Source organism: Penicillium waksmanii (genome assembly GCF_028829765.1).
Source record: "Penicillium waksmanii strain IBT 27052 chromosome Unknown utg000004l:1.0-5674109.0:1.0-5678898.0, whole genome shotgun sequence".
Lineage (NCBI taxonomy): Eukaryota > Fungi > Ascomycota > Eurotiomycetes > Eurotiales > Aspergillaceae > Penicillium > Penicillium waksmanii.
The window spans coordinates 4,410,524-4,436,597 of record NW_026643251.1 but is presented as its reverse complement, the minus strand read 5'-3'; the positions used below and the strand labels follow the sequence as shown (position 1 = coordinate 4,436,597).

Sequence of the window (26,074 nt, the reverse complement as noted above, 5' to 3'; positions counted from 1 at the left end):
TGTGTTGAACATCATGAAGAAGGACGGAGAAGAGGAGATGGATCGTCGTCTCCTGGACGCCGGGGTACTCGTGCTGGTAGTAGTAGTAGTCTAGTCTGCGCAGGTTGACTACGTCGGCTGGTGGACTGCCAAGTGGCGAAATTTGATATCGAGGAGAGGAGGCAACTCGAAGACCGTGAGGCCTTTCAGAGCCAAATTCACGGCCACTTGTTGGTTCATTGCTTGTCCTCCGCGCCCACTACCTCTTCCACGTCCTCGAGTTGAGTGCTTTTCAGCTGCATGTTGTTCGGATTTCCATCAACGTTTGTCCCTGTCGATGAGCCTGCGGTGACGGGATTAGCTGCCGAGTCCTGTAGTTTGGGGCACCGGGTGCGTCATGGAAGCCTTGGGCTGATGCGGCGGGATTTGAAATTGAGTTGATTGTTTCTGACCTTTGACGATGGGCGCGATGGCGAGGATTTGTTTCTTGGCGGTCTCGGGATCATGCGCATCACTTGCAGCTATACGTCAGCTAAGAAATCCACAAATCAAAATGGTTTCGCAAACTTACACTTCGGCGTTGATGATCCAGTCGAGGTCCTCTTCTCCCTCGTCCTGACCGCCAGGTCCACCCTCCACGGCACGGAACAGTCGGGGCCGCCATTCAACGCCTTCATCCGCGCGCTTGGCGGCCTCTTCTCGTTGCCGGTCTTCAATCTTGGTCTTTTCGTCCGTTGCCGCTTCGTGATTGCGAGCATTGATCGCCTTGACTGTTTCGAGCCACAGACGTTGCGATTCACGCTCGCCTTGTTCCTCGATCGGGCGCGACGTGGGCTTCGAGTGCTTCGCGTGTGTCGCATCGAATAAAAGTTCTTTGTGGTGGGTCTACTCTAAATGTCAGTACATAGGACAAATAGAAAGTTGGTGGAAGAGAACCATACTTTGACATCTTTCAGGTACATCTCGCCATTCCATAGACCGGATAATTCATATAGAACTTCCCCTGTCTTCTCATTTTTGATTGTGCCTCCAATAGCATTATATGTGCCTGAGAAGTAGCCCTTGGTCTTAAACTCGATATCTGCCACGAGGTTGTGCTCCGGGCATCGCACGTAGCTGTGATCGCCAAGCTCATACTTCATCTTTCCAAAAAGAATACCGCGGGCGTACATGTTGGGCTGCGTCAAAATACTATGACGTCGGTTAGCACTTCCGCTGAAAGGAAATTCTCCTGCGCGGGGAAACCCACTATCGCTCGCCCTTCTCTTTGTCTTCACCGTGGTTCAACAGGCGCAGAATGGCGATTCCTTCCATCATGCTAGCAGCTGAGTTACCCAAGAACTTGCTGCGGGGCTTCAGTGTGCCATCGATGCGAATATGGTGCTCCGGGGCCATGAAAAAGTAGCTCGACTTGGGCGGGTGGTGGGAGGTTTGCTCCGAGACATAGTATCCGCGCGTTCCATCGGGGTAGTCCCAGTGGCTAGTAAAGGTCTCTCCAAGAATGGGATTCAAAGGTTTCTTCACTCCTCTATCTGATTATTAGTCTGCGGCTCCAGGCTATCTATGGGGGGCGGAACCCCCTCCGAAAATGAAAAAAAAAGGCGGGAAGCGGGGAGCGGGGAACAACGACGTACGGGGGTTTGATATGCCAGCCGCTTAGATAGAACTTGACAACGGAGATAAATCGTTCGGTGGGATCGTCAATCGTCGTCATGGGGAGGAGGGTTTCGGGGTGGGCCATGAAACTATTCCAAGGTCAGCGCGCATGCCCAACTTTGGACCTTTGGGAAGCGTTCGGCACGGCAGTGGCGGGGGACGTACTTGGTGATGCGCTCAAGCATGGACCGGGGCTCGAGAATAAAAGTCGGTAGGACGACTCGACTCAAGTCGGCACCCGGTCGCAGTTGGGAAATAATGTGGGAAAGCACTGCTACTTGTCAGCTGGAGGAGGTCACGACGGCGGCCTGGAGAGATGGAGATGTGGCGGCGCCGGAGAGGAGGGGAACTGTGGGTTACCATTTCCCTGATCAGGCTCGACGACTTCATCTTCACCGCTGACGGGTGAGTCGTCAACAGAGGATCGACCTGGTTGATGGGAGTCAGACATGATGGTGGATTAACCGGGGGGAGAAAGAAAGAGAGAGAGAGAGAGAGAGAGATGTGGAGATCAAAAACACTCACTGGCCCAAGAAGCACGGCGGAGGCCCGGGACCGGCATTGCTGCGTTCGGAAGCCAGAAAGCGTAGTGTGTTTGTGTGGGGGAGAGAAAGGACTTCAAGAGTTACCGCACCGCATCTGGGGAAAAGAAAAAGAAAAAGAAAAAAGGAACCAGAAGGTGAGGAATAAAAAAGAAGGCAGAAAAGAAAAGAAAAGAAAAGAAAAGACCGAAAGGGTAAAGTGTGGACAAGAGAGGGAAGGCTGAGTAGGCTGAGAGAGGGTGACTTCAACTTTTCTCCCCCTAAAATTTCCCTTCTTTTTTTTTTTTTGGGGTGGTCAAAATAGGCGGATTTTGGGGCTTATACGAGACAAAAGGCTTAGCCTGGTGACGTCGAACGGTGTCTCTGACTTGTTGGGAATGAACGGAATCAATTCATTGGTTAATGTTGGTAATTGAATGGTCCAGGGTCCTACCTAACTTGAAGTAAACTAAACTCCGGACTAGTACGGAGTATACAGACTACTTTTAGGTCTTTAGGGTACGTTAGGGTACCACTAGAAGAATGGAGGGAGCCTAGCTGCATATTGTACCTGTTTCTGTTCACTCATGGCCATAGCTGTAGCTGGCAACCTTGGTCTTTGGAGCCCTGTTTATCCTAATTCCCATCCCCATCCCACCCTCTTCCTTGAATCTCCTCAGATCGTCATGAGGGGCAACGGGCTTGGCGCGGGGAGCTGACCGGTCGGGGAATACATCTTCAATGCATGCAGACGCACTCTGATCCACTCGTTCACTCTCACACGCACACCCGCTCGATCAACGGCACGTCGTCCTCGGTGATCTCCCGTACAAATGCCATATCTGGGCGATGGAGCATGACGTGGAAGTGTTCAACCGCGTGGACCGACTTGAGTGACTTCCAGTTCTTGAACCAAACCACCTGCTTCCGTGCCACACGTGAGTGGAATCTTGTATGTACATATTGCTCGATCGCCGCCCGCCCATCGCTCGTCAGTTCACCCGTGGCCGGGTCATCTGCGAGCTCGAACTTGGTCCATACCACTAGGTGGATGATGTCTTTGTCGATGCCATAGGGCCAATCGTTGTAAAGAATCTTAATGTCCTCTGGTTTACCCCGTCAGCTCCTGTCGGACCTCTCCGATGATCTTCAGAACCAAAGGAAGCTGCAGGAGCAGCAGCTGCAGCAGCAACAACAACAACAACAACATACCCTCAAATTCGAATGGACCTCCCTTGGGATGGAGGTCCTGAGTATTACCATCTCCCCAGCCAAGCCGCTCCTTGACTACAAACCGCATCACCGATCCATATTCCGCTTTGATTTGAGCCGTGTATTCAAGGTATTTCCGTAAGTCGCTGGGCACACGCTGGAATCGATCGATCCGGTTCGTCTCTGCGGGAGGAGGCGCGCCCTGGTCAGCACAATCGGCCCTAGCACTCGCTCACTGCATGGGCTAAGAAATAAGCTCCACTCAACTAATTATCTCCTGCACCAAGTCCCAGTCCTGTCGCCGATACTCCTTGTCAGGCGTTGATAGACATCGAATATTCTTGTCCGGTTGATCCCGTAGAAAGCTGGGGCATTCGGCCGGCCATTGCGACCGGTGCACATTGATCAGCCAGAAGGGCAGGGTCTTGGCTGTGATGTTGTAGTCGTGCAAGAACTGCGCCGGCGCCGTTGTATCGGCATCCGTTAGCTTTTCGTCAAGCGATGTGATCGTCGCCGCAGGCGTTGACGCGCCCGTAGTACCGTGCGGCATGATGTGCAGTTCAGGAGTTCAGGGTTGTTCGATGCGGTAGTTGGAGGCAACAGTAGAGAGACTCGACACGCTTGAAGCGACTCAGGGCGCTGGAGGGGTTGGAAGGGGCTGAGAAGGGAGAAGCGCAGGGACGAAGACGTCCCTGAAAGATTGAGTGTAATCCAGGATGTCTAACAATTGTCGATCACCGGGTCATTCAATCCACCGGAATCCACACGGCCGCGATTGACGTCGGTTGAGCCCGCGCCCGCCTCTCCAGCCTTGTAGCAATTCCACGCCGATACCTAAATACTCCAGGAAGCAGTATTTTTATAAGGATTGGATCTTATGTAGTGCGCAGCAATAGGAAGCTTTCTAGATTCTTCGTCGAAAGGCGCTTTGAAAACTTAACAAAATCCGAGTCTTGAGTTAAAAGCCAGAACCATCTGGCTTGGTAGTATTACAGCGTGGAGAGTTAAAACGTATTATTATTCAGAGAATCACATCATCCACAAACAGAAACCGGGGGTATCAGACAAAACAACGCTATAGCCACGCCAAAGTCCACAACGCCGGCAGATTGGGATTCTTCTCCTGCCAATCCGCCAAGATCTCAGGGACGCTTTCATCAAAGCTCAGACGGGCTGCACCTGTCCCGTTCTCCCATCCACCAGGCCCATGAAGGTCTCGCTGCGCAATGGCCGATTCATTGAGACGATTGGCAAGATCCAGAATGGCATTGCCACCCACTAACGCTTCTTCATGATTATCCTTAATATCAACGTTGAAGACATGGACCGGGCGGTTGAGCGTGTTGCCTTTGTTCATGAGGTCGTCGACGACGGCGTCCCAGCAACGTTCTTCACAGGTTATGATCACATCCACAACACCTGATTCTGTGCCTAGGGAGCCCTTGTCGCCCTTGGCGACGTGTTCGACACGCGGGAGGCCAGGGACCCAGTCCTGGAAGCGCTCGGGGCCCCATTTCAGGTTGCGGTTGCGGTCGAGCATATTTAGGATGCCGTTTGTGCGGTACAGGCGCTCGTCTTTTTCGTGCAGCTCCTCGTACATTTGGTTGTAGGAGGTGGTATTGAAGCTGTACACGTTGGGCTGAGTGATTGTCGGACCTGGGAGTCGGACAAGCGAACCGGTGCCGAAGGAGATGACTGGGAAGGCAGCGGCAGCGCCAGCCAGGCGAAGGTGGGCTTCCATCGAACGGTTGTTATTTGAAGCGCATACCGTGCAGAATTTCAGCTTCCACGAGTCCGTGGGAGCCTCGTTCTGGATGGTGTCCGTGGTTTCATTCATGGTGGGAGCCAAGTCGGGCGGTGGGGGAGGAGGGGGAGGAGTTTGGGGGGGGTTGTACTCCCACTGTTGACAAGGCGAGGATCATACGCCATAGTTGTGGTGTGTGTGTATGTGTGTGTGTTTGTGTGTGGAATAGAGTAGTAGACTAGTATGGAATTGAGAGAAAAAGAAGAGGACTAAGAGAGGAACGATTCTGCCTTGAGACACTGGATCAAGGAGGCTCAAGTATGGGTTTACAATCTCCTGTTATTGACTTATTTTGGAATTAGCATGAGTTCCAAAACGGATGGTGTACATCAAGAGAAGTGAGGGTAATGAAGTTCAGATAAAAAAGCGTATAAAGAGTTTGTCCGCAGTGCCGAAGCTCAGACAGCTCCAATAAATATAAATCATCATGTAAAGGAGTAGGGTGGGGAGGGATTAAGGTAGATACGAGATGATTAACATACCGTGAAATTACTGCTCATGTTCTGTAGAATCGATAAAAAGCTCAATTGGGGCCGTAGCCCTTGGGAAGAAGCAGAGGAGAAAAGGAAAGAAGAGAGAAGAGTTCAAGTTGGGCAAGTTTCGGTTGTGTTTTAGCGCCGGCATGACTAAGCTGTGGCCCCCCAGGTCTTGGCTCTACCTTTTGATCACGCTTGGTACTCCATACTCCATACTCCATAATAAATAACCCCATGACGTCTGAATCTAATCTTGGAGCTGGAGCTGGAGCTGCAGATGACTCTATACGAGCCGAGGACGGGCCATTTGTGCCGGCTCTCATTGTGGTTGACATGCAGGAGGACTTCTGCCCACCCGTGAGTGTGCTGGCCAAAGCTCCAAGCTCGATCGTGCTGATGTGAACCCACTACGACTCGGAAAATAGAACGGGTCTCTAGCTGTGCAAGATGGTCGAACCATTGCCCCTTTAATCAATGACCTCCTCGCCAAGCCTGGCTTCGTGACGCGCGTTGCAACCCTCGACTGGCACCCCGCAGATCATATCTCCTTCGCCGCCAACCACCCTGCACCGAATAACAAGCCCTTTGTGTCGTTGATCGAAATGAGAAACCCCGCCCCGGGAAAAGATACTGAGACGAAGCCACAGCGCCTCTGGCCTATCCACTGCATGGCAGACAGCCACGGTGCAGCTTTGATCCCAGAGATTGAGAGCAATCGCGTGGACTTGCTCGTCCGCAAAGGCCAAAACTCGCAGGTGGAAATGTACTCTGCCTTCGCAGATGCCTTTGGTAACCATGGACTAACCGGAGCTGGGGGATCTGTCGATGTTGACCTGGCATCTGAACTCCGGACAAAAGCCGTAACAGACGTCTTCGTAGTGGGATTGGCTGGGGACTACTGTGTGAAATCCACGGCACTAGATGCTGTCAAGGCTGGGTTCCGAAGCTGGCTCATCGAAGATGGGACTAAATGCGTCGTTCCGGCTGACTGGGATAAGACAAGGGAGGAGCTTTGTGCTGCTGGAGTGGTCGTGATCCACGCCAACGACGCGATCATCGTGAGGCTGGCAGCGGTATAGATGAGAATACCATATCCATACTCTACACTAAGGGCTAGGGGACCACTTCCATTTAATTCACCGATCCATCTACTCTACTATGCCAAACACTCACAAATGGATTTAGTAACGAGGAATATCCGTAGATAATCTCATATCTTCATTTGAGCTATGAAAAGGGTAGCAAAGGGTATATTGATGCGCTGAAAGTTTGGGAGCTGGACGTCGTAAAACACAAGCCCATTCATTACGAGTCACTAAAGGTGGTGCCAGGGTGCCCGAAAACTTGGATATTCGCTGCCGGATCGTCAGGACCCTGCTGGGCACGACGGCTGAGCTGCTCTTCGACTCGAGAGGGACCAATCACCTCGTTGTTCAGATGGGTGTATTCCACGCCTGCGTTAGCAAGTATTGCCTGGATCGGGTCAATTTGAGAAGCCTCGCGTTTGATGTTATTGCCATCATATTTATCTTTCTCGCCACGGATCTCGGCAGCAAGTTGGCTCATCCCGTCATCTTCGTCCTTCATTGGCAAACCATCGGCACCGAAATCCTCCTCTTTGAATTTGAAATCCATGACATTCACACCAGCGAGACTTTCGGCTACCTTGGTCTTGTTGATGATCTCGCGAAGAAAAAGCATTTCATGTTCATACTTGAACAGATTCTTCAAGCCGAATATCTCGCCTTTTTGGTCGGATTTTGCCTGGATGCCCTTGAAGTAGCGGCGCTCAGAGCTTGCGGTATATCCAATCTCTCCCTGCTGTTGTTTATAGATCTGTCGTGCATAAACAATTTCTTCGATTGTACCAGCAGAGACCAGTCGGAATACTTCGACATCACGCTGCTGACCAATTCGATAGGCTCGATCTTGCGCCTGGAGATCATACGCTGGGTTCCAGTTTGGGTCCACAACAACGACCTTGTTTGCCGATGTTATGTTTAGCCCGACGCCACCTGCCTTGGTCGAAATCAGGAACACAAATTGTTTCGGGTCGGAATTGAATTCATCCACGACTTTAGCGCGCTCATCGTAGGATAAGGATCCGTCAAAATACTTCACGTTATAGCTTGTATTAACGAACAGCATTTGTAGCATTTTCAGAAGTCGGACGCTGTGCGAGAAGACCAGGACCTTATCGCCATTCTTGTGCCACCACTTGAGCAGCTTTCGAAGGACTTTCCACTTGCCACAGAGCTCTGGATTCGCAAAGTTAACAATGGATTCTCGGGACTTGTACAGATCCTCCCATTGGTCTGGTAAGGCTATCTGCAGCATCTCAAGCTCCTTTTCCTGCTTTTCAGAGGAGTCATTTTGCCGTGGCATGAGAATTGCAAGATGATTGCTGAGTTTCTGTAGCACCATTATGGCGGGAAATACAAATGATTGCCAGGTGCTTTCTGTTCCAGGAATGATTCTGTAACAGCACCAGCCAGACTTCTTGCCCGAGCCACAATCACAGTCTTCTGTCGAGTACATGATGTACTCCACAATGGTGCTTTCTAGGAAGCTCTCATAAGCCTCTGCCTGTGTGGTTGTCAGAGGGCAGAATACCACTCGGTCGCTCTTTTTTGGTAGCTGATCAGCGATCAACGTCTTCATCCTACGTAGGAAGAATCGCGGCAACAGATTTTTGACAAGCATTCGGGCAGTTCTTCGAGCCCTGCGGAGTTGACTCCAGGTTGCTGTGTGTGATTGGCCGATCTTCAAAGGTTCCGCAATGTATGTGTTCCATTCAGACATTGGACCAAGCTTGCCAGGATTTGCCCAGTTCAGAAGTGTCCACAGCTCCTCGTATCGATTCTGAATAGCTGTACCGGTGAGTCCGATACGGCAAAGAGCGTTGATTTCGTTCATGGCTTTCGTCACTCCGGCCGTTTGTTCCTTGATTTTGTGACATTCGTCCGCAATCACACAGTCCCATTCCACCATATTGACAAAATCCTTGTTTCCTGAGTAGGTTTCGTAGGTCATGATCAAAATTTCTACCCGTCCAGACTTCGCGGCATCAAGGGCAAGCTCCTTGTTTGGACCGTGGTACTCATCGACGTGCCACCATCCCCATCGGTCAAATTCGGCCCGCCAATTCGATTTCAAGGATCCAGGACAAACAATCAAGGTGCGAGGATACCAGGGGTTGCTATCCACTCTCCGCATTTTCCGCATCCGCTTGGAATCTCGTTCATCGCCAGTTTTGCCGTAAGCCGCGGTTAAGAACGCAATGACCTGAATAGTCTTCCCTAGACCCATGTCATCACCAAGGATACCGCCCGTTTGATAGACAAACATTTCATGTAAGAAAGCCACTCCGTCTACCTGGTATGGTCGCAGCCACCGTCCGATAGCCGCGGAAACCAGACCAAGGGAGCACGGAAGTTCGATGTCCTCATATGGTCGGGGCGGATCACTATCCGGGAAGAATGGTCTTTCCTGCAGGTACTCAAGATTTTCGTCATCAGAAAACTCGATGTCGTCGTAGGAAGGCGAGATTTTCAGTCCGTGTACCTCGAGGTGTTCTCTTTCTCGGTTGAACTGTGACCGCCGTTTCTGAAGATAGTCAGGATGCGGCTCCGCTAGTTCGTCTTCGGAGGGTACATCGTCGCGTTGTTCTTGTAGGTATTTCTTGGCTCCGATGGATAGACCCCCTTGTGCTAATGAGCTTGACACCACGCCATCTCTAGAAGCTTCTATCTTGGGAATTTTTTGCTTTGCTTTGCGAGTTGCAGCCGCGTTCCGTCTTCGTTTTGTAGATTTGCGGTCTTTGAACTTCTTGTATGCAGCCTCGCCATCATTAAAACCGTCGTCACTGTCGTCAAATTGAACCTTTACTGGTTCAGACTGGGGGACTTCTTTAAGTTTAATGTCTTCACGATTTCTGCCTTGGAGATAGTGAGCTGTGGGTGAAGTGGAGAATGCGAGGGAGCCATGCATATAGATACCTGAGATAGCAGCGCGCGAATACCGCGTCACTTCCAAATCGTCGTCGTCGGATGAGTCGATAAGAATAACCTCTGTACCAGCACCGAGACTATCCATATTCACTTCTCTGCATAGTTGAGCACAGGTCAAATCGTGTTGAGGGTGTAAGCTTCTCGGAGGTCGAAGGGGGGCAAAGGCGGAGAAGTTCAGAAAGGGCGATGTCATTCCCGATCGGCGGGAGAAAAAAAAGCTGGCGTTTCCAACCAATCTTTTGCTCTCTTTAAGGCAACCACACGACCTCTCTGACCGGCATTGGGTAATCACGAGGTTCTAGGTGGGATTTACTTACACGTTACCATAGCATTTTCCTGTGGGTTTCAAGTTCCTCGGGTTTTTTATGTGGTGACAGCGATAGGCTAACTGACATCCCACTTCATCAGGTCCCGATAGAGCTTGACTTGACGAGCTTGCTTTGCGATTCATTTACGGCTCCCGATATCTCTCCGTATTCTACAAGAGCGCTTTAGCCAACATGCCTCTTGATACCTCGACCACATACCCTCTGACCCGGCTGCGCCTGGATGGTCGCCGATGGAACGAGCTCCGCTTGCTGCAAGCGCAAATCTCGACCAACCCGGCCAGCTCTGGATCGTCCTACCTCTCAATGGGGAATACTGCGATCATGTGCTCTGTTCACGGTCCTGCCGAGGGCCGCCGGGGCGAGGCTAGTGGTGCGGCTGGCAGCGCAGGTGCCATCGTCGAGGTGGACGTCAATGTGGCTGGTTTTGCTAGCGTGGATCGCAGGAGGAAAGCAGGAGGAAGTGACAAGTAATTACACCCTTTTGGAGGCTCAGGATATCATGACAACTGGCCTATGTTCATGGAATTCTGCCGCCACTCTTTACTGGCGCTTGCTAACAACTCTGTGCAGGCAATCCTCACGAATCGCGACTACTTTGCGCGCGGCTTTCCAGTCGCATCTACACACCTACCTCTACCCTCACAGTACAATCAGCATCCACGTCTCAGTCCTCTCTGCCGACGGATCCTTGCTGGCGGCCGCGATCAATGCTTGCACTCTGGCCCTGGTCGATGCAGGTATCCCCATGCCTGGACTACTCACTGGATGCACGTCGGGAATGAGTGGCAGCGCATCTACACCTCGTGATCCTCGAAACGACGAACTTGACCCGCTACTGGATATGTCACTCCCGGAAGAGCAAGAGCTGCCATTTCTCACCGTCGGTACTACCACATGCGTACCCGTCGGAGAGAACCACATGGAGGATGAGGAGGAAGAGACTAAAGTAGCCGTGCTCAACATGGACTCTAAGCTTCATTGTACGTATATCGAGACGATGCTGGCAGTTGGGATGGACGGATGTAACCAGATCCGCGAGTTGTTGGAGGGGGTGATCAAAGGGTCGAACCGGGCATGAACCGGGCATGAACCGTGGGAGTGAAACCGATACCCAGTGCATCTGTTGGCGTTAATGGGCGTGTCATGATTTCTTATTTACCTGCAAAAATCAATCTACTTGAAATCCGCTCAATTCCCCTCGTGGTACCTTTCACTGCCCTACCCTGAGGCAAACACTAACCTTTCCACCTTTTTTCCTTTCCTTCCCTTCTTCCCTTCCCATTCTCCTCCTCTTCTCTCTCCCTCTCTCTTTCACGACCTGCCTCTGAGCCTGACAGCTCGTTAAGCAATCCCAGGAATAATTTCCGTCGTTTCTTTTGTCCGCTTTTCTCGCTCTTTCGATATCAACAACCGGTGTTCAGCATGGAGGCAACAAGATCCATGCCGACGGGAATGCGACCAATGGCCTTCCCGACAACCATGGGTATGAACCCTTCGAATACAACAGGACAAATGCCCGGGATGCCTGCGATGACGGGTATGCCATCAATGACCGGCATGATGGGTTCGTCCTGCAAGATTGATGTGAGTTGACCAGAAACCATGTTCCAAGGAGTAGTGAGATCTTACTGAGACAATGCATTGTTTAGATGTTATGGAATTGGTACACAATCGATGCCTGTACGTGTCATTTCCTATGAGCCTGTGTCACACTATTCCAAACATCCTAACGTTTCCTCTTTAGGCTTCCTCTCTCATTCCTGGCAAATCAAAACGCGCGGTATGTTCGCTGGCTCTTGCATCGGCGCCATCTGTCTCGTTCTTTGCCTGGAAGCTCTCCGTCGCTTGGGTAGGGAATATGATGCTTTCATCCTACGCCGAGCACGCCAACGCCGCATGTATCTGCATGAGAGTACCCTTGAGGGAAATTCTGAGGATCTGACGACCAAGAAACTCCCCGAAAATGGTGCTTTGGGGGCTGGCCCGCTCCCAAAGACGGGAGAGAATGGCTGTCACCAAGCAGCAGCAGAAGCTAGACCAGCAGTTGATCAGCAGGATCGTATTCTTTCGTCTGTTGAATCATCAAACGAGGACACCTCTGGTGAACCACAGGTCGCTGCTACTGCCGTTGCTAATCGGGCAGACCAACCACTCGATTCGAGCCATAAGGGTCCTTGGTTCTTTGTTTCTCCTAAGCCTGCAGCAGTAGATCAGCAGCAGTGGGAAAATGGTGTTGTCCCCATGTCGTCTCTTGTGCCCGCTTTTTCTTCGCAGGACATCCGTCACCGTCCGTCGCCCGTCGAGCAAGTGGTGCGTGCCTTGCTCCACACCTTTCAGTTTGGCGTAGCCTACATTGTCATGCTGCTTGCAATGTATTACAACGGATACATCATCATTTGCATCTTCCTGGGCGCATTCCTTGGGTCTTTGATCTTTTCGTGGGAATATGTGTCTTTGGACAAGCAGTAAGTCAGTCCCCGGGGAAGGGGTCTTGTGTTGCATGGGTGAACTGAAGATGCTGATTCAAATACTCGAAATTTCCAGAAATGATGCCTGCCAAGTTACAAAGTGCTGTGGTTAATCTGGTCTATGATCTGTGGAGATTTCCCTTGAAGGTTTAATAACGATATCGCAATGTGCGTGTTTTAGCTGATGGACTACATTTTCCTCACAATCAGTCGGATGGTTTCTTCCGAGTCTGCAATAATGATATTCTCAAACTACATTCTTATCCTGCGGGCGATAAAAATTACACAATATCATTATCCAAATGGGCTTTCATCATATAAACATCAGCCGTATCTTCTTGGTTCGCAAAATTTCTGGCCAGCTGCATCCATCAAGACCAGTCTCTCTTCTCCTAGTCCATATCATTTCAAAAACCTGCTTTGCGAGTGACACATCTCTGAGCCCAGTTGCTGTGTAACAGGAATCGAACCACGAGGAAAAGAACAACTCCGATTCTGGGCCGACGGCTTCACATGCGGCAATGAAAGCAGGCCATATCAGAGTAGCTGTGCTTCCATAATGGCGATCTGCCGCCTCTTGGGCTCTTGTCAAGGAATCCTTCACCGCGTCGACCTCTTTTTGTAAGAGAGTTGCATCGAGGTCGTATATGCGACGATGAAAGTAGACCAGTAGGGCAGTGTACATTGCCTGTGCCCGTGCGCTTTCAAATTGACTCTCCCCCCCGAAACTGTCGACTATTATACTACCTGTTCGACATGATGAGACAAGGAGATGTATACCCTTCTCCAACACTTTTGCTCGAATCCAAAATTCCTTCAGCTCCAGTCCCCCTGTTCTATCCTCGGTCATAGATAGGTCTCTTTCATTGGCAAGACGGATCACCTGCGAGAGAAGCATTAAAAAGCTCTCAGTAACTCCATACATCTTAGGAAAGAGAGTCAAGCTCCATCGACCTGGAATCGCTAGATGGAGATCACGCTGTGCTACATTGGGGTCCTTTTCCATGGCCATGATGTCGCCTGAGAACGTAACGCCAGGATAGATTCGAAAGGCTGCTTGGGGCGAGTCTTTGTCTGATATGTTGGTGTTGGCCATATTTGCACATAAGCTGTCAATACTTGTTGTTTCGGCCATTATGCGCATATACGCATAACAGTGGTGCAGGGCTCTTCGTTTAGAAGAAACAGTAGTCTGCGTGAAGCCATTGACACTGATAAATCTTTCTGCTTGAATCAAGCATGATATTCGCTTCTCTGAGTCTCCCTTTATCATCTGTATTGAATGTCAGTTTCACATACAATTCCAGTATCATCTGTTGCCGATACATACGTAGGCAGTAGAAAGGCTTAGTAATGCCATCAACACTTCCTTATACTTGCTCTGTCTTGGCGGAGACATATTTGCTTCCTCGACACATTGGATCAAATGGTGCTGAGCAAGCTTCAAATAGGAATTCCCGGTTTCGGTCCAGTGATCAATGCACGTTGCTGAATGCTGACCCAGATGAAATGAGCTCGCGCTCAAAAGGGAATTCAATAGCGCGAGACGTGCGTGAGAGGCAGTGCCACTCATTATCGTCTCTCCGAGTGTGCTGACTGCACAAGGCACAACTAGGTTTTTCCACGGGACCTCTTGGCCATGCTCGAATGGCGATATCAAAGGAACAACTCTATCTCTGTAGTGCGATAGAAGCGACCATGCCTCCGTATTTCCATTGAGACTTATGGGGAGGAGTTCCAACGGCGGTTGCGGCGACCGAAAAGACTCCTCGCTCTCATTAATTTCTGATGATATTAGGTCCCATGATATTGAGTCGTCGTCAAGGACATCATGGAAGCCATGGAAAAGGCCGGAGTAGCCCGCCTCCACTGCTGTAGGCAATAAGGAATTTGGCTCTATAAGCCAGTCTTCAATCGGAAGTATTGCTACCTCCTCTTCCTCGGGGCTTGTGTTTTCTGTCTCCAGCGATTGGGCGAGTTTTGAAACCCCGAAAGGACCGCGGAAGAGAGAGAATGACGCAATAGCATTTGTGTTGAGCTCGAATCTTTCCAGGTCTAGTAAAGCTTGGTCAGGATCTCGGCCATATACAGAATCAATAAGTTCCTCGCTCATATGACGACGCTCGGCTTCTGTTCATTTAATTGGAGAGTCAGTCGGGTTGAAAAGAAGTTCTGAGTACTCTAGCAAGAACAAACCCGTAAAGATTGCATGGCGATGCTTTGCTGCATTTTCGGCGCTTAGCTTGCGAACACTTTGGTGGCTATCAATGAATGTCAAGCGATGTGCTGAGGGTTTGGCTCGCGATTTGCCTGTAGTTCGATGTAAAGTGGAGCTCGTGGAAGTAACCGGAGATCGCCGTTGGGGTTCCCTGCGATTCTGCATAACACACAAATATTGGGACGTTGCAGGTCAATAGTGCAAGTCAAACCGGGTGACTGAAACTGTTGTATTTCAGATAGAGAAGGTAATGTTCCTAATGACAATGATTGTGATTGACTTGGCTTTGCTCTGATGAGTGAGCCCCCGCAGCTGTTTGGTCCAGTTGTTCAGGAAAGGGATGTGATTCCGAGAACATGCGGGGTTATCACGCCCGACCATATTTCGAGGATAGGTTTCGACTAATAACCTTTCATTCAATATTAAATTTGCGACTTGAGCTCTACATCAGATATGCCAGGTTGAGTAGAGTTAAGAATATTTCCATATAGGTCATCGTTTCACATGAATCTTCCAAAAGGGGGTTTGCCTCTGGGAAGGGGGAGGTGTGAGACATTTATCTATGAAAATCAATTGAAGACGAAGCAGCTAAAAATTTAGAGCTTTGATTTGCTTTTTGGGAGGGTGACTTGGTTGTTAAATACTCGGAACTTGTTGATGGTCTCGGAGAGACCTGCCGTCTAGGCGAAACAGGGCTCCACCAACCCAGAAACAAGCCCCAGTATAACCCACTCCTCGAGTAACTAGATGTACATACTTCAAGTTACTATACAATGTTCTTCAATGGTAGTATTCCTTCACCCAGGTTTTGATCTGAGCGACCTCTGCATCAATAATATCTTGGACACCCTTGTTTGCATCACCATTCTTCAGAAGGAGGTCGGAGCAATGGAACCCCCCCCGGAATAACATGGAGAGGGGCGGAGGCCGTTGATTGAAGTGGACCACCTGGGCGAGAGCTTGAGGATACACCGGAATCTCTCCAAGGATCAAATTGTCTGTTCATAGTATCAGGATATGTGACCCCTATTTACGGATTAGAGGAGACGTACCCGTTTGCCCAGATGAGTCGGGTCGTATTGGTCAAATCCCAACCATTGGTCCATGAATTAACATCCCCCGCTGTTTTTCCATTTGCGCTACCATAAGTATGGCCGTTGACCTCTGGGAAGAATAATGGACATTGTCGTTGCCAGTACTCCGCGTTGACCGTACGAGAGACGAGAGATGGAATGCTAGATGGCGCAGCACTGGAAAAGAGAAATAGTTAAACTCCGGCCCAGATAAAAGGAGAGTAGCCGGTACTAGTAAGGGAACATACTCTTGCCAGTAGAAAAGAGGCTCGTTGCAAAGAAACCACTGCCACTGCCTATCGATTGTGTTGTCGACGGATCGATCTGTGAAGATGGGACTAGACGCATTGTGGGTGTCGTAGCATGCCGTAGTACTATTATCGGACCAATAGCCATATTTGGCACATGCTGTATACTATGTGTAAGTACTTGATCATCCTTCTCAAACCTGGAATTGACTTACATCCGGGTGAGTAAATATCCTTAAACCACTTGGCATAGCCATGTAGGGCTTTGTTCAGGCCAACGCCGTTAGGGCCTGGGAGGCGTTTGGATCCCTTCTGGACATTCTGCTGCGATATTAGCACCAAACGAGAGTAGGCTTTCAAGTATATGACCGACTTCAACATAGTCACAAAATTGATAAAACTCCGAGTAGCCGGTATAGAAAGTATTTGATTGCCATAGCCAGGGCCCATTCTCGAGCGCACTTCTTAATGTTAGTAATATGCCTCTTGTTCAAACGAGTTTAGCATTACCTTGCAAAATCATCAAAGTGCTCAACATCGCCAAGGCCAAACAAATCTTTCAGCTTCTGAACTTGATGCTTCGACCCTGATTTTCCGATTTTGTCGACATGTTCAATTACTCTCGTGATATCTTTGCTGCAATTTTGTGGCATTCCTTCTTGTACAGGAGTAAAATATTGCCACTGGTTACCCTAGTTAGCCAATTCGTATTTTCGGGCCAATGATACAACGTACGAAGTCATAAATAGCCTGTACAGGCGCACTCGATGCATGATAGGCCCAGAAAGTGCCCGGGGAAGTTGACTCGGTCCAGGCTGATAGAGCACCACTATAGGACCCCCCCACTGAGGACCCACGGCTGTCGAGGACGTATTAGTTTGGGATCATGATATCCCTTCAGGTTGAGGGGCATACCGCATTTTGAGCATTGCTACTGCTGTTGGTGTCGAAAGAGAGGTTCACATTTTTCGCAAAATATGTGAGGTCGGCAATAGAATTCGCCAATGTAAGGTACCTTAGATTCTCCGTCGTTAGATCATCGTATGGGGAAGATTGACCCCAGTAACGATCTGAACAAGTTAATCTCGGCAATTATCCGGCCATCGATATATTTCAGGTCTTACGTTCGATCATTAACACTGCTCCTTTTAGTTCCTTTGCAAGACGACCCGTAAGGGTTTTGTTTGTCAAGTAACCACCATAACCATCAGCTGCACTCTCTCCGGGAGTAAAAAGCACAACCTATGTCTCTTCATATCAGTGCTTTGTCAAACACAAAAAAGGTGAAAAGTCTGAACTACCGGTGAACCTTCCCCTGACCACCATTCTGAGTTCCACCAGTAACGCTGAGAAAACGTTCCGAGGTGTGGGTTCTCGTGGTCAATTAGCTGCTGAAATGTGGAATTACCAGTGAAAGCAACCAATTCCGCTGAGGATGGAGGTGGAACGGGCTTCGGGGGTATAGCTCCATGTACAGCGGATGCGTAGAGCATGGATGACGCTATATACAGAAGAGAATGCATGGCGAACGGTGGGTGACGGAAGATGGAAATAAATACCGCAGACACTGACCCCAGCACGATATGAAGCCCCTTTTATGTTCCATCGCGATCGCATTATACCCGGAACTACAGCGCTGCGACGCTAATGCACTGAGGTTGCGGTTCCATTCTATCGTACACAAATCAAGACGGGACTAGTCTCAGAAGAGCAAAGAAATGATAATGGGCGGGCCAGAAGACTCAGAAGAGTGGATATATGTGATTATCACTGGCTCGGCACCCGGGAATTTCGACACAGCTCTGAATTTTGTGAGCCTAGGATGATCTTGTTGGACAGAGCCGACCCTCTGCTCGGCCAATCAGATAGAACGGCGGGGACATAGGAACTCGCAAGAATCCTAGATAAGGGCTCCGGCGGTCGCAATGGTTCGTTGAGCTTGCTTAACAGTCTTAAGGTGGGTTTTGCGTGCAACCATTATTTCGTAAAGGGACGCCGGCGCAAGACTAGCCTGGGAAATTGCCGTCGGACGCCCGGGATGGTGGTAATTGGGAAATGAACTCGCCAAGAACCCCGCTTCCCACTGCATACCTAGATATCGACCCCTCTCCATACTAGTAATATTGATTGTCCCAGATTCTGTGCAAGACAAGCGGATTTGATCATTGGATATATGAAGTATCAACGCTGCCGTAAGGTATTCGTACATCCGGGGACGCAGTATTAGTGCCACTCTGATCTATCGTAATTCGTTCAACCAGGCCCCCAGGGCACGGAGTGGCCAGTTTTTCTTTATTTTCTTAAAAAGAAAAGCCTACCTGGCCTTGGAAATGTAATCAATTCCAATAATCAACAATGGGCCTTGGCCCTGGAATAGATTTTAAATCTCAACCGGACCTTCTTCTCCGCAGGCCTCCGCCGTTTGAGCAACTTGTTTGTAGGTATCAGGGTAGTAGAAGATAGGCCGCGTAGACATCTTGGACAAGGGTGCAAATTCGATGGATGGGAATTGTTCGCAAGTCTTATGCAAAGATAACAAGGAAAGCGACCCTTGTAAAACAATTGTGTTCCTTGTAATCTTCACCTTCCATGGACGATGTGGACCCACAATAATTTCACGGATCTCCATTGGCAGATGCGTTGTTAAGGAAAGTGATCGGGACAGGAATGGTGGATCCCGCTGCTTATGCGAGACAGTAATTAAGCCTCAATTCTTGGTCGCATCTACAAGATCGGAAGGTGATGATCTCTTGGGATGTCATATCTAATCATTACCTTCTATAATGATGTTCTACCCCACAATTCACGTTTGTAGTGTTCTTGCTCGACCGATCTATAAATTCAGTGTTCCATCTCTTCAACAAATTCACTATCTGTGAGAGAACGCGTCTTCAAAGAATACTAGTACCTAGGTACCTCAAGAAATTTATCAGCCTCACAATCGGTACAAAATTGTCTTCCCACGAGCTACAAGATGTCCGAAGCAATCGATTTTTCTCTGTTGAAGGGAAGCCCCGAGGAGAGTAAAGCAGTCTCAGCGGCACTGCTCGCCACATTGAAGACCCGAGGTGTTGCCAAATTGAAGAACCACGGTCTCCCTGCAGAGCTAATTGCAGAGATGTTTGACTACGTGAGTAAATTTTCATCTGAGAGAAATGATTCAAGCTAACTAAAGTCCTTTAGACCAAAAAGTTCTTTGCGCTTCCGTTAGAGGACAAGATGATCGCTAAGCACCCTCCCGAGTCTACCCCAAACCGCGGGTACAGCTACGTTGGACAGGAGTCGGTCGGAAGTATTAGTGGGTATGAGAAAGGCGTATCCGAGGGGAAGCAAGTGCGAGATATCAAAGTATGTTGTGTAACCAAAACCATTCGAGCCAAGTATGCTAATGGCACCAACCAGGAAACCATTGACATCGGCTCGGCGAATGACGATCTCGTCGACAACATCTGGGTACCAGAGGAAAAACTCCCCGGATTTCGCAAGTTCATGGAAGGCTTCTACGAAAGTGCCTTCAAAGTCGAGCTCGAAATCTTAGCCGCGCTCGCCATGGCCCTTGGTATCTCTCAGGATGAGATGAAAATGCTACACGGCAAAGGCGAAAATGAGTTTCGCCTACTTCACTACCCAGCAATCCCTGCATCAGAATTAACCGATGGCACTGCGACACGCATTGCTGATCACACAGATTTTGGCACTATCACCATGCTGTTCCAAGACTCAGTTGGTGGACTACAGGTAGAGGACCAACAGAACCTGGGCACCTTCCGAGGAGTAGAGTCTGCGGATAAGGCAGAGATTATTCTGAACATCGGCGACTCATTGCAGCGGTTGACAAATGACACTTTCCGGGCGGCGGTCCACCGGGTCACATATCCTCCGACGGTCAAGGTTGGCTCGGAAGAGATCATTCCTGAGCGGTTCTCGATTGCTTATTTTGCCAAGCCCAACCGCACAGCTTCGCTATTCCCTTTCAAGAAGTTTATTACACCTGCAACGCCGTGTCAGTACGAGGATATTACGGCTTGGGACTATAACAATCTGCGTATCACCAAACTATTCAGTGGAAAGGCTTGAGTTTTTAAGTCAGAGATTCAGGGCGGGTTTAAATGGATTCGGAATAGAGGTTAAGAAATTGAAATTTACAATTGTCAATAAAATCAATCATGGCTATTACTTGAACCTTGGCGTCTTACCTCGAGCGGTTCATATACGTAGAACCTGAATAGCTTCACTGGGCGGGGAGGGGGGGGGTTGAGCCTTATAGGGAACACTAGTAGTAATTTTGGGACTGTACCCTCCGTACTCAAGTGCATGATTGTGGGGATGATCAGAGGGTGGTCCACAGTAAAAAGAGCTTGGTGCTGTTATGACCAATTATCATGCACTATGTGGGTCCAAGTGATCTGCATTCACATTGTTGGAGGATCTTTCTGTGTATCTTTCACCACTTATAGAGACATTCTTCCTCTATATTCTTATATCAAAGGGGTATATTCCAATACTAGCACGTTAGCTCAGCGGAAGAGCGCCGTTAGTCACATGACAACCCTGTTTGAGAAACCACGCTAACAAAACATAGAGGCTCATAACCTGGAGGTGTGTACCTTCCTCAACAACGACCTCACTACCATTCACTAACCTTCACAGGTCCTTGGATCGAAACCAAGACGTGCTACTCTTTTTTTTCTTTTCTTTTTTCCTCCTTTCCTTTTTCTTTGTTCTGATCAATCAATATTGATCTACCTTTTGTTTTCTTTTCTTGGCTCTGGTCAACCACCCATAGAAACAAGTAGACTAGGGCATGAAAAGTGTACCTAGACAAGAGCTCATACTAACCTTGATTGTCATACGATCTGGAAACTCCTATTCCTGTGCCTTTCGAATTTATTGTACAGTAGAGCACGTTGAGTGAGTCACTTTGGTCTACTCTGATTGGCTGGCTCGATGAGTCCAGCTTGACAGACTACCCCACATAAAAGCTTGGCATCCATGGATGGACGATAGCTCTCTCAGCCATTCAACCACACATCATTTCTATTACTAGACGCCATAGCTTTTTCTGTCTAATCCAGATACCTTAGAAAGCCAAGATCCTATAGTCAGGCTCTCCACAGCCGAATGCCTCGACTATTCTCAGCTTTCCTAGTCGGGAGCGACGATCTACACTCAACAAGTCGCAGGTCGCAAGTCGCAAATCGCGAAGCTCCCGAGCGCCGTTTTTTACTCGCTAGCCTACCAATACTACATGTGAAGACATCACTATGATTTTAAACCTTACAGAAGGAGAGCCCTGCTGCAAGGAGGATGTATAAATAGCTGAGTAGACTGTCTAAATTACAATGTGAAAAGCAGCGAAAACCACCAAACACGAAGCCGGCTAGACGCACTTTTCATCGACTAGGCAAAAGGGAGAGGGAGAAAGATTTTAAAAAATACACGTTCAGACTAAAGCTTCGTCGCCAGGCCTGGGGTAGATCACGGACGGTATCGCGATTTAGTTCTCGCCGCAGTCAACGATGGTGGGCTTGGTGTTGGAGCGGATGGAGCCGGAGGAAGAGCCGAGAGCCTCAATCTCCTTGACAACCTTCATGGACTCCTCGTCAGCGACCTCGCCGAAGACGACGTGGCGGCCATCGAGCCAGGAGGTGACGACGGTGGTGACGAAGAACTGGGAACCGTTGCTAGAGAAAGTATGTTAGTATCGCTGGAGCAGTGTAGCGGACGGGAGCTAAAGGAGGCACTAACGTGTTGGGACCAGCGTTGGCCATGGAGAGCAGACCGGGGCGGTCGTGCTTGTGGATGAAGTTCTCATCGGCGAACTTGTCACCGTAGATGGAGCGACCACCAGTACCCTATTGAGCCAAAAAAAGATTTCAGTTAGCTGCGGTGCATGTAGACCCAGATTCCTTCGGGATCACTCACGTTGCCGCGGGTGAAGTCACCACCCTGGAGCATGAATTGAGGGATGACACGGTGGAAAACGGAGCCCTTGTAACCCTCGCCCTTGGGGAGCTTGCAGAGCTCACGGAAGTTCTTGGCGGTCTTGGGGACGTCCTTCTCGTAGAGGTTGAAGTTGATACGACCGGTCTTGGCTATGGTTGGAAGTCAGCATCGATACACAGACAAGTGAAAGCAATCTGAATGATCAATTGCTCATAAATATGAGGGCATTTGGAGCAAGCCGGAGCGGGGAGGTGGGAGAGAATGGGGAAAAGATGCCCCAAAAGTTGCGCATATTGGAACGGGTCTACTTACGGGCACTGGAGCCCACAGCAGTGTACTGGACGTCAAAGAAGGCCTTGGTGTTGTTGGCCATGGCTGCGGAAGATGCGAAAGTCCGTCTAGCAGCAGGGTGGAAAGCACAGGGAGAAGCGAAGACGGAGAGTGGGGTGGACTTGAGGCTAGAAAACATGGTGGAGGGGCAGGTGAATGGTCTGGATGCGGGTTAGCGGGATGCCGGTTCGGGTGCGGGTAGCAACCAGATGCGCTGTTCTAGTCTTCGGGAGCCATCAGGGTGCCAGCATGTCTGCCAGCAGAGCGAGTTCCTTCGATTGAAGGTGCAATGAGGGGGTGAAGATAGAGGGCAATACACAGAGGCAGACATTCTGGATGCGATATACGTACAGGTTTTAGGAATTGATGAGAATGATCACGGTGAAGAGAAGCTTCAAGGAGGAAAATGATGCTGGACGCCAGAAAAGCTTCAAGAGCTCGGATGCTTAGTAAGCATCTTATCGGCTGGGGCTTCCGGGGAAGCCCGCTTTTATTTACCTTGCCAGTAGGGGATATTTATTTATTTACAGCTTACATGGGACAAATAACTTCAGTATCAACTTGACTTCTACTGTTCCAGATAATAAGATCGGATGGATAAAGAGCCGAGCACGCTTCCAATTCATTTGCACAGGGATGCATAGTCGGCAGCTAAAAGTAAGGTCGAGAAAGATTTCAAAAAAGTGATCCACGACAGAAAAGGGGCATAGAAGAAGATATCAGATCGAAATAGAAATAGAAATACAACGAATAGGATAATTGAAAAGGGCTGAAGAAAAGAATAGAGGAAGAAGGAGAAAAAGAGAAAGCATGAATGCCACGCGTATCAGGACATCATTTCGACATTGTCGGCTCGTTGCCACAGATGAGAATCGCTCAAAAGCCAGAGAGATAAAAAGGAGGCCAAGGTAGATGGTGAAATATGAGAGGGGATAGGAGAAGTGAAATGCACAAGCGGTGAGAGTAGTACCGCCGAATATACAAGGGATTCGAATCAAAGGAAATCTAAGTCATCACGCGAACTCGTCGTCATCATTGTTTGCCAAGGACTCAAGGCGCTGCACAAGCTCCTTGGTCTGGCGAGCAATCTCGAAGGCGATCGGAGGCAGCTGGTTTGTAACCTCACGCAGGTGCTCAGGGCTAGTAGCGTCGTTGCCTGCAGCCGCCGTATTCGTCAGTCGATCGCGGCCCTCGTACAAGGAATTGATAATTGGCTCCGTCCGCTCCCGCAGGGAGACATCACCACTACGTTCGCGGGCCAGATGTTCTGTGGAGGACACGACGTGAGAAACAATATCAGAGATGGCAGACACATAGGTCTGCACAGTGTGCATGTCGTGTTCTGCCCGAATGCTAGCCACCAGGGCCTGGATGGACTGGACCATGCTATCAGTCTGATCCTCCACGTAGAATCTCAAGTCTTGAAGCTCGTGATCCCCTTGTGGCGCTCCATAATTAAAGTCCGTGCCGTTGGCGAGACCGTTTTGCATAGCAGGGTGATCGTGGTCCGGAGGGCTCAAGATACTGTATTCGGAGTGGTTGCTGGGAGGCCGTTGGCTGGCACTCGTGCTGAAGTAGTCTGGGAATTTTTCGGTAGAAACATCGACGTCGTCCTCGTCCGCCCAGTCGGTAGGTGATGCTTGAATCTTCACAACCCGAACCAATTCCACAACAGCTGTGCAGAGATGCGAGGCGGCAGCATCTAGCAAAGAGACTGGCGACAGGCCGCTGGAGCTCGCAAAGTTGCGGGCAGCAATAATCATATTATTTGCGGTAGTTGATACTCGAGACTTGGTTTTGAGCCGCAGAGTGGCCGATCCATCGACCGGGGGAGGGGCCTGATCCACATCCTGGACCATATGGCGGACTGCAGTAATAACAAACTTGATTTGCTGAGAAACGGCCTGTGAGTCTTCGACACGGGCCACCCGGAGGAGCTCATCGATGGACATCTGGAACTTGGTCACATGAATATCTTTGACTACGCCGTCAGCTTGCACCAGTTCGTACTCCTTCGCAAGGACGCTCGCGTCAGGCCGAATGTCATCAATGCCACCAGAGGAAGTACGAAGATGACGGAGTTGTGACTTTGCCTTTGCATAGCGGTGTTTCCAATCGTTGATTTCCGTCTCCAATCGGTGTACATCATTAGAGAGCTGCTCCTCGCGTTCCCAGTTGGAATGACTTTGAGCCGTAAGAGTCTTCATCTCCATGAGGAACTCAGACGCTTCACGCCGGACTTCTTGCGTCACTTGTTGTTGTTGCTGCAGTTTCACCTGGAGGCTCTGGTGCTGACTTTCCAAGTCGTCATAGCGAGCCTGTGCGTCAGAGTCGCCCGCGTTTAGACTGGCCTCTTCCAGTTGGTTACGGAGTTCGCGTTCCACGCTCTCCTGCTCTTCCCGAACTCGATCAAGTTCAAGTTGAAGCGAATTGTTTAGATTTTCGGCCTGGGAAACCTTGTTCTCCAGATCATTACGGAGATCCTCCCATTCCTCGCGCTCATGATGAGAGACCTGGTCCGAGAGTTAGAATAGTTCATTTTCCAGTATAACCCTGAAGGGAGAGGGGAAAAACTTACACTAGACTGTCCTGCATCTGATGATCGGGCGAGCTCCTCATCCTTTGTGCGGACTAACTCTTCCAATTTGTCCACCTTCTCCTGCAGTGCCGAGACCTGCGATTGGCTTTCTACCAATAATCGTCGCTCACTATCACCCAGAGTGGTTGTCGTTCCTCGTCTGCTCAAGACTGCGTCCAGCGCAAAAGCATCACTCCGAGCATCATCGTCATCCTCGCCTCCCATGTCATCACTGTCTTCCACCATCGTACTTTTATTTGGAACCATGGTATTGCTTTGGAAAGATCGAGGAAAGGGACCGTCCCCATTCATGGATGGTGGGCCACCCAAGGAGCCATGGCGCGGAGGGAACGGGCTACCAGGCGTACCAGGCGGACCGCCCGATGGATACCCCCGGCCCATGCGACTCGGGGGACCACGAGACTGAGAGCGACGGGCATCGGGTGGAAAATTGGGAGGTGGGCGGCGGCCGGTGAACTGAGGGAAACGACGCTCCAGTTCGCAATAGACGTCAGTTGCTAAGTCGCGAAAGCGTGCATGTTGGAGGGAGGCAAGCTTGTGGCGCGCCGAGTTGCGTTTCTCGTGGAAATCCTTGCGCGGAGGGAGGGAGGTCGGGACATCGGGTCGAGGAGGCTGTCCGGGAGGAGGCGTGGCCTGCTGGCGCCGTATCAACTCATCGTAGACATCTGTACTGAGTTCGTGAAACTGTGTCGGGGACAAGCGCAAGAGTTTATCGCGGGCCTTGTTGGACCGGCCGCCATTCGCGTCATTGCGGGCGGCAACATGTAGGAAGCGTCGTAGGGTCACAAAATGCTGATGTAAAATCTCCTCCATCTGTCTGTGTCTTCGACCTCCGGGGCGTGGCCCATCGCCGCCGAGGGTTCCGACGCTGGATCTCGCGGCCACCGAGTTGGGAGGGGATGGATTGCCGCTGCCGGTGGGTGAGGGCCCAGAAGGAGGATTGCCGGGGCTAGTACCGTTGGGACTCAGAGGTGCGCTGGGAACGCCGGAGGTAGGGGGAGTGGCCAGATTGCCTCGCGAGTTGAAAGTTGGCGAAAAGGGCGGGTCCGACTTCTGATACTGATTGATGCCGGACCAGTCGCTGCCATCGACGGAGACAGGCGACATGGCTCCCGATGGCACATTCATATCCGACCCGAGAAGGGAAATTTTGACAAGGTGGCCAGCTTCCGGCTGGTCGGGACCGGGGTCTCGGTGGTGATGGT

At 50.1% G+C, this 26,074-nt stretch overlaps 13 protein-coding genes across 13 annotated transcripts; 4 read left to right on the top strand and 9 right to left on the bottom strand.

Moving 5' to 3' along the window:
* Positions 1 to 336: 336 nt before the first annotated feature.
* N7481_004475 (OSBP family protein) lies at positions 337 to 2,086 on the bottom strand (the record flags this gene model as incomplete). The annotated part of the gene is made up of 7 exons (XM_057263694.1): positions 337 to 493; positions 551 to 864; positions 921 to 1,170; positions 1,229 to 1,507; positions 1,614 to 1,724; positions 1,801 to 1,906; positions 1,996 to 2,086. 7 exons carry the CDS (start codon positions 2,084 to 2,086, stop codon positions 337 to 339), a joined length of 1,308 nt encoding a protein of 435 aa, XP_057125355.1.
* Positions 2,087 to 2,933: 847 nt separating this feature from the next.
* N7481_004474 (GIG1 family protein) lies at positions 2,934 to 3,918 on the bottom strand (the record flags this gene model as incomplete). The annotated part of the gene is made up of 3 exons (XM_057263693.1): positions 2,934 to 3,262; positions 3,369 to 3,599; positions 3,636 to 3,918. 3 exons carry the CDS (start codon positions 3,916 to 3,918, stop codon positions 2,934 to 2,936), a joined length of 843 nt encoding a protein of 280 aa, XP_057125354.1.
* Positions 3,919 to 4,443: 525 nt separating this feature from the next.
* On the bottom strand, positions 4,444 to 5,205 carry ssuA (RNA polymerase II subunit A C-terminal domain phosphatase; the record flags this gene model as incomplete). Its single annotated transcript, XM_057263692.1, has 1 exon — positions 4,444 to 5,205. One exon carries the CDS (start codon positions 5,203 to 5,205, stop codon positions 4,444 to 4,446), a length of 762 nt encoding a protein of 253 aa, XP_057125353.1.
* Positions 5,206 to 5,882: 677 nt separating this feature from the next.
* N7481_004472 (nicotinamidase) lies at positions 5,883 to 6,727 on the top strand (the record flags this gene model as incomplete). Its single annotated transcript, XM_057263691.1, has 2 exons — positions 5,883 to 6,005; positions 6,074 to 6,727. The coding sequence occupies 2 exons, from the start codon at positions 5,883 to 5,885 to the stop codon at positions 6,725 to 6,727; spliced, it is 777 nt and encodes a 258-aa protein (XP_057125352.1).
* A 226-nt stretch (positions 6,728 to 6,953) lies between these two features.
* Positions 6,954 to 9,743, bottom strand: N7481_004471 (putative DNA excision repair protein (Rad26L); the record flags this gene model as incomplete). The annotated part of the gene is made up of 1 exon (XM_057263690.1): positions 6,954 to 9,743. One exon carries the CDS (start codon positions 9,741 to 9,743, stop codon positions 6,954 to 6,956), a length of 2,790 nt encoding a protein of 929 aa, XP_057125351.1.
* A 415-nt stretch (positions 9,744 to 10,158) lies between these two features.
* On the top strand, positions 10,159 to 11,065 carry N7481_004470 (exosome non-catalytic core subunit SKI6; the record flags this gene model as incomplete). The annotated part of the gene is made up of 2 exons (XM_057263689.1): positions 10,159 to 10,454; positions 10,558 to 11,065. The coding sequence occupies 2 exons, from the start codon at positions 10,159 to 10,161 to the stop codon at positions 11,063 to 11,065; spliced, it is 804 nt and encodes a 267-aa protein (XP_057125350.1).
* A 344-nt stretch (positions 11,066 to 11,409) lies between these two features.
* Positions 11,410 to 12,456, top strand: N7481_004469 (high-affinity Cu transporter CTR3; the record flags this gene model as incomplete). The annotated part of the gene is made up of 3 exons (XM_057263688.1): positions 11,410 to 11,571; positions 11,637 to 11,667; positions 11,732 to 12,456. The coding sequence occupies 3 exons, from the start codon at positions 11,410 to 11,412 to the stop codon at positions 12,454 to 12,456; spliced, it is 918 nt and encodes a 305-aa protein (XP_057125349.1).
* Positions 12,457 to 12,768: 312 nt separating this feature from the next.
* N7481_004468 (fungal specific transcription factor domain-containing protein) lies at positions 12,769 to 14,838 on the bottom strand (the record flags this gene model as incomplete). The annotated part of the gene is made up of 3 exons (XM_057263687.1): positions 12,769 to 13,728; positions 13,786 to 14,585; positions 14,652 to 14,838. 3 exons carry the CDS (start codon positions 14,836 to 14,838, stop codon positions 12,769 to 12,771), a joined length of 1,947 nt encoding a protein of 648 aa, XP_057125348.1.
* Positions 14,839 to 15,453: 615 nt separating this feature from the next.
* N7481_004467 (Peptidase S28) lies at positions 15,454 to 15,679 on the bottom strand (the record flags this gene model as incomplete). The annotated part of the gene is given in 2 exon segments (XM_057263686.1): positions 15,454 to 15,632; positions 15,646 to 15,679. 2 exon segments carry the CDS (start codon positions 15,677 to 15,679, stop codon positions 15,454 to 15,456), a joined length of 213 nt encoding a protein of 70 aa, XP_057125347.1.
* A 24-nt stretch (positions 15,680 to 15,703) lies between these two features.
* Positions 15,704 to 17,517, bottom strand: N7481_004466 (uncharacterized protein; the record flags this gene model as incomplete). The annotated part of the gene is made up of 9 exons (XM_057263685.1): positions 15,704 to 15,923; positions 15,995 to 16,154; positions 16,210 to 16,315; positions 16,368 to 16,455; positions 16,505 to 16,677; positions 16,730 to 16,853; positions 16,910 to 16,928; positions 17,119 to 17,236; positions 17,296 to 17,517. The coding sequence occupies 9 exons, from the start codon at positions 17,515 to 17,517 to the stop codon at positions 15,704 to 15,706; spliced, it is 1,230 nt and encodes a 409-aa protein (XP_057125346.1).
* A 1,451-nt stretch (positions 17,518 to 18,968) lies between these two features.
* N7481_004465 (isopenicillin N synthase family dioxygenase) lies at positions 18,969 to 20,071 on the top strand (the record flags this gene model as incomplete). The annotated part of the gene is made up of 3 exons (XM_057263684.1): positions 18,969 to 19,124; positions 19,178 to 19,342; positions 19,397 to 20,071. 3 exons carry the CDS (start codon positions 18,969 to 18,971, stop codon positions 20,069 to 20,071), a joined length of 996 nt encoding a protein of 331 aa, XP_057125345.1.
* Positions 20,072 to 21,491: 1,420 nt separating this feature from the next.
* Positions 21,492 to 22,409, bottom strand: cyp4 (peptidyl-prolyl cis-trans isomerase; the record flags this gene model as incomplete). Its single annotated transcript, XM_057263683.1, has 4 exons — positions 21,492 to 21,678; positions 21,743 to 21,849; positions 21,920 to 22,089; positions 22,253 to 22,409. 4 exons carry the CDS (start codon positions 22,407 to 22,409, stop codon positions 21,492 to 21,494), a joined length of 621 nt encoding a protein of 206 aa, XP_057125344.1.
* Positions 22,410 to 23,283: 874 nt separating this feature from the next.
* On the bottom strand, positions 23,284 to 25,997 carry N7481_004463 (putative cell polarity protein; the record flags this gene model as incomplete). Its single annotated transcript, XM_057263682.1, has 2 exons — positions 23,284 to 24,783; positions 24,849 to 25,997. The coding sequence occupies 2 exons, from the start codon at positions 25,995 to 25,997 to the stop codon at positions 23,284 to 23,286; spliced, it is 2,649 nt and encodes an 882-aa protein (XP_057125343.1).
* Positions 25,998 to 26,074: the final 77 nt, after the last annotated feature.